The sequence below is a fragment of the Cajanus cajan genome, chromosome 2 (assembly GCF_000230855.2).
Source record: "Cajanus cajan strain Asha chromosome 2, NIPB_CcT2T_4, whole genome shotgun sequence".
Taxonomy (NCBI): domain Eukaryota; kingdom Viridiplantae; phylum Streptophyta; class Magnoliopsida; order Fabales; family Fabaceae; genus Cajanus; species Cajanus cajan.
Genome location: NC_138518.1, coordinates 75990398 through 75995536, shown reverse-complemented (window position 1 = coordinate 75995536; position 5139 = coordinate 75990398). Strand labels below are relative to the sequence as shown.

Below are 5139 nucleotides of genomic sequence, written 5' to 3'. Positions count from 1 at the left end.
ATGCATTGAAGCTGAATGAATACGGGAGTGTTTCTCAATGTTTAAGAAACATAAAATTAGGTTATTCTCCTAACACCACTTTAATAAAAATGAAGCGAAAATGAAAGGAGAGTAGAGTAGAAAAAAGAAGAAAAAAGGAAGTAAATAAGAAGGGGCCCAGATGCGAAAATGCAATTGGGCCACGTCAGTGATCCCTATAAACCCATCCTTTGATGAAGTAATGAACAGCGGTTTCCCTTCCAACGTTCACTCTCTGCTGCCATTGCCTATCTTATGAGACGTTCCAATTCTCCCTCGCCGTTACGCACAAAATAGAGCCGTTGCTGCAATGCCTCACTCACTCACTCACTCCCTACTATATATTTTATTTTTTCCACTCACTCTTTCATTTTGCATTTGATGCTATTTTTAGCTACCTAACTTGAGACAAGCCACCATATCCATTACATTATTCCTTCCCAAAGTACGTTCATTTTTCTCTCACACATTCTCGCTGTTAATTAATCTATTATTCAGCTGTCCAAGGTTTAACTTAAAGGCTCTTTTGTTTCTTTTTTGGAACATAGATTAGACCACATTCTTTCATCAGATCTATCTGCAAACAATAATTCTTTTTTTTTTTTTAAATATATGGCTTAGAGCCAAGTGAGTTTCAACTTGGCTTATCTTCCAATCAAATTTGAATTTTCTCGATTCTGCCATGTCCTCTGAAAAGTTGCTACGGAATAAAGACCCAAAAGATGCACCATATCGGCTACAAGTTCAACTCACTACTTTTCTATTTTTCTTTGTTTTTTTTTGTTGAACAAATTAAATAAATTATGTTACCCTTTTTTTTTAACTTGAAAAACACAGCCTGCAAGCTCATTCTTTTATGCACAAGTTTCTCAGTGTCCGCTTCTACTTTCTTAGACAATCTTCTAGGAATCAGATTTCCTTTTCTAGTTTCCACCCTTTTTTTAATTTTCATTCTCTTTTTCGGTTTTCCCCTTTGTCTCAAGAGGGGAATTGTGTCTTTTTTGTTTAAAAACTAACAAACTTGTGGTGATTCATTTCAGTCTATGCAGTGGTGGTCTTGGGTTGCAGTGTAAATAAGGTAGCAGAAGAAACTCCTCGTTCCTTGCTGCTTTTGGAAGTGTGGAAGGAAATTCTGAAATGGAATATCTACCCATTTTCTCTTTCATTTCAATGTTGTGTTTGGCTCTGTGGCATGGGAGTGCTGAACCTGTTGAAGACAAGGAGGCTTTGCTTGACTTTGTGAACAAGTTCCCACCTTCTAGGCCTCTGAATTGGAATGAGAGTTCCCCCATGTGTGCTTCCTGGACTGGTGTGACATGCAATGAAGACAAGTCTAGAGTAATAGCAATTAGGTTGCCAGGGGTTGGATTTCATGGCACTATTCCACCTGATACTATTAGCCGCCTCTCAGCACTGCAAACTTTGAGCCTCAGATCCAATGTGATAACTGGCCATTTTCCTTCTGATTTTTCCAATCTAAAGAACTTGTCTTTTCTCTACCTTCAGTTCAACAATTTGTCTGGTCCTTTGCCTGATTTCTCAGCCTGGAAGAACCTCACTGTTGTCAATTTCTCCAATAACCATTTCAATGGCACCATCCCTTTCTCCCTTAACAACTTAACTCAGCTTGCTGGTTTGAACCTTGCAAACAACTCACTCTCTGGTGAAATTCCTGACCTCAAGCTGTCTAGATTGCAGATGCTGAATTTGTCCAACAACAACTTGCAGGGCAGTGTGCCTAAGTCCATGTTGAGGTTTCCTGAGTCTGCATTCTCTGGGAATAACATTTCCTTTGGAAGTTCTCCTGCAGTTTCTCCCGCGGCGCCTCAACCGGCTTATGAGCCTTCTCTGAAGTCTAGGAAGCGTGGAAGGCTCAGCGAGATGGCTCTGCTGGGAATCATTGTTGCTGGTGGTGTTTTAGGACTTTTAGCTTTTGTTTCTTTGATGTTTGTGTGCTTCTCAAGAAGCAGTGACGAGGATGAGGCCTTCAGTGGAAAGTTGCACAAGGGAGGAATGTCTCCTGAAAAGGCAGTCTCAAGGAACCAGGATGCAAATAATAAGCTGGTTTTCTTTGAGGGATGTAGTTATGCCTTTGATTTGGAGGATTTGTTGAGGGCTTCTGCTGAGGTGCTGGGAAAGGGAACTTTTGGTACTGCATACAAGGCAATACTAGAGGATGCAACCACGGTTGTTGTGAAGAGGTTGAAGGAGGTAGCCGTTGGAAAGAAGGATTTTGAGCAGCATATGGAGATTGTAGGAAGTCTTAAGCATGAGAATGTGGTTGAGCTCAAGGCGTATTATTATTCCAAAGATGAGAAACTCATGGTGTATGATTACCACAGTCAGGGTAGCATCTCTTCCATGTTGCATGGTATGTACCACTGTTTTAGCTCATTGCAATTTGTTTTCCAATTCATATATGTTCTGGCATGTAATAACGCGCTTAAATCGATTCAAGTATAGATATATATGGTCAAATTGACCATTTTAGATTAATAATATTCGTAATAAAACGGGTCTGTTGATTATTCAAATAGCTTCATGTACATGTTCACTTCTCTGGTTTAGTTGTAGCTATTGACAAGCATACCTAGCTGTAAAATATACGAGGCATTCTTCTACTTATTTTGACAAGACTTCATTGGCCTTCCTCTTATAGATTAGACTCTTTTAAAATATTGTAATTTAAAATAAAGATTGTAAAGTGAGAAGGTATTTCCATCGTTTTGAATTAAAGTATATCGTAAAGGCCAACCCATTTCAAATCACTGGTGAATACTTATTTTGACAAAATTTCATTAGCCTTCCTCTTATAGATTTGAGTCGTTTAAACTAAAGATTGTAAAGTGAAAAGGCAAGGTATTTCCATTGTTTTGAATTATATACTGTAAAGTTAACTCATTTCAAATCACAGTGAATACATCTTTACTTTTTTCTCTCCTTACTTTACACATCTCTTTACTTTAAAGTGGCTAAATCCTCCTCTTGTGCATTAAAACTTTAGCAACCATGAGAGGGTGTGTGTGCATGTTGATACATTAGTCTTATTTCATCCTCTTTGACTTCTCTCATTTTAACTCGTAGCATACCAATTAAATCCTTATTCGTTATGTTATTACTATTTTGAAGAATGTCTGTCAAGCTTCATATTATTTACAAATGGTAAAGTTGTACAAGCACTTAAATATTGAACATTAACAATCAAATAAGAGAAATGTTAATGACACTCTCAATCTATTATTCTATGTATAATTTATTATTAGAGATAGTGTTGCTAACTTTTCTCATAAGATAATCTCACTCAGGAGGAAAGTAAATCTATTAGTGTCTTTCAATATTTGAGTGCTTGTACAACTTTAATGCCCAATATCTTCCAATCTCACACTGAGTGTACGTTTTACACAATATTTGCTGTTTTGCAACAGAAGTCAAGATTCAACATATGCAAATAATAATTTGTCTTCGAAATGCTAGTTTAGTATATTCTACAAATTACAGCAACATCTAAACACTGTCCTTACATGTAAAAGCCTTTCTTTTTTTTTTTTTCTGAGAATTTCAGGTAAAAGAGGAGAGGATAGAGTGGCTTTAGATTGGGATACTCGGCTGAAAATAGCCTTAGGTGCTGCAAGAGGCATTGCACGTATCCACCTTGAGAATGGTGGCAAGCTTGTACATGGCAACATCAAATCCTCAAACATCTTTCTCAACACCAAACAGTATGGCTGTGTGTCTGACCTTGGCCTGGCAACCATATCAAGCTCACTAGCCCTGCCAATCTCACGAGCAGCCGGTTACCGTGCACCCGAAGTTACCGACACCAGAAAGGCAGCACAGCCCTCAGATGTTTACAGCTTTGGTGTGGTGCTGCTAGAGCTTCTGACTGGGAAGTCTCCTATCCACACAACTGGTGGTGATGAGATTATCCACCTTGTGAGGTGGGTTCATTCTGTTGTACGTGAGGAGTGGACAGCTGAAGTGTTTGACTTGGAGCTGATGAGATATCCAAACATAGAAGAAGAGATGGTTGAGATGTTGCAGATAGCCATGTCATGTGTGGTGAGGATGCCTGATCAGAGGCCAAAGATGTGTGAAGTTGTGAAGATGATAGAAAATGTGAGGCAGGTTGATGCAGAGACTAAAATTTCTCAACGTGACACTGGTAACACTCCTTCCACTCCTTCCTACATCTTAAGAGGAAGTGAATGAAACAAACATCTTGCCCTTTGTTTCATTTTAGTGCATCTTGTCAATGTTTAGCTGTTATTATTCTCATTATTATTTTTTCCTCATATTTAAGTTGCCTTGCCTGAGTTGGTTTAATATTAACTGGTATTTGATTTGATCCTGCGTAAAAGGAAGTACCATGCGCTGGTACTGCAATCAAGTGGTTATAATGTGAACCATTTCTTGTGTGTGTGAACTGTGATTACTAAGTAGCAAGAGGTATAACAACTATTGCCCCTATTATTTTATATAGGAATTCTTTGAGAAATTTGCTTTATCCTTTTTAAGAAGATTCTCCGAATTGTCTGTTGTATCGATCATTTTTTTTTATATAAAAGTATCAGTATGTTTTTTAATGATCAATAAACAATGCATGTAAATTAATAAGTTAAAACCAACAATTTGTAATAGATTCGATTTCTTTAAGTAAGATTTTGAATCTAAATCGTGTGCATAAAAAAAACGTAGTTAAAGTTATTTTTTTTATATTAAAAATAGTTAGTCAAATTCTTTGATGGAAATTAATTATCAAGAAAACTTGTAGATATTTCATATGAATAATATAGTTTAAAAAAAACTAATAAGGATTAGCAAAAATTTCCTTAAATTAGAACTACGGTTTCTTCCCTTGTAAGTTGTATTTGTGGATGAGGAAGATGACAGGTTAAAAATTAAAATTGTAAAAATGTTTTAAAAATGAAGGGGTACATTAACTAAGTACCCTAATGAAATTAGGTAGCAAGACTAATGAGTCTTAATAACGTTAAGAATACTTTTTGAAGAAAAAAAATACAAATTATTAATAAATTTAATATTACTAATGAAATTAATTATAAAAGGTCTTATATATATATAAAAAAATATATGTAGAATTATTAGTCAGCAAAAAATTTG

General features: G+C 36.3%; 1 protein-coding gene across 2 annotated transcripts; it reads left to right on the top strand.

The window, feature by feature from the left end:
- The first annotated feature begins 218 nt into the window (after positions 1-218).
- LOC109806738 (Leucine-rich repeat protein kinase family protein) lies at positions 219-4493 on the top strand. Of its 2 annotated transcripts, none has more exons than XM_020369239.3 (3): positions 219-463; positions 1059-2389; positions 3581-4493. In XM_020369239.3, exons 2-3 carry the CDS (start codon positions 1156-1158, stop codon positions 4225-4227), a joined length of 1881 nt encoding a protein of 626 aa, XP_020224828.1. In that variant the 5' UTR covers positions 219-463; positions 1059-1155; the 3' UTR covers positions 4228-4493. The 2 variants fall into 2 exon arrangements, with proteins under 2 accessions (XP_020224828.1, XP_020224830.1); XM_020369241.3 differs by lacking the exon at positions 219-463 and adding an exon at positions 586-760.
- Positions 4494-5139: the final 646 nt, after the last annotated feature.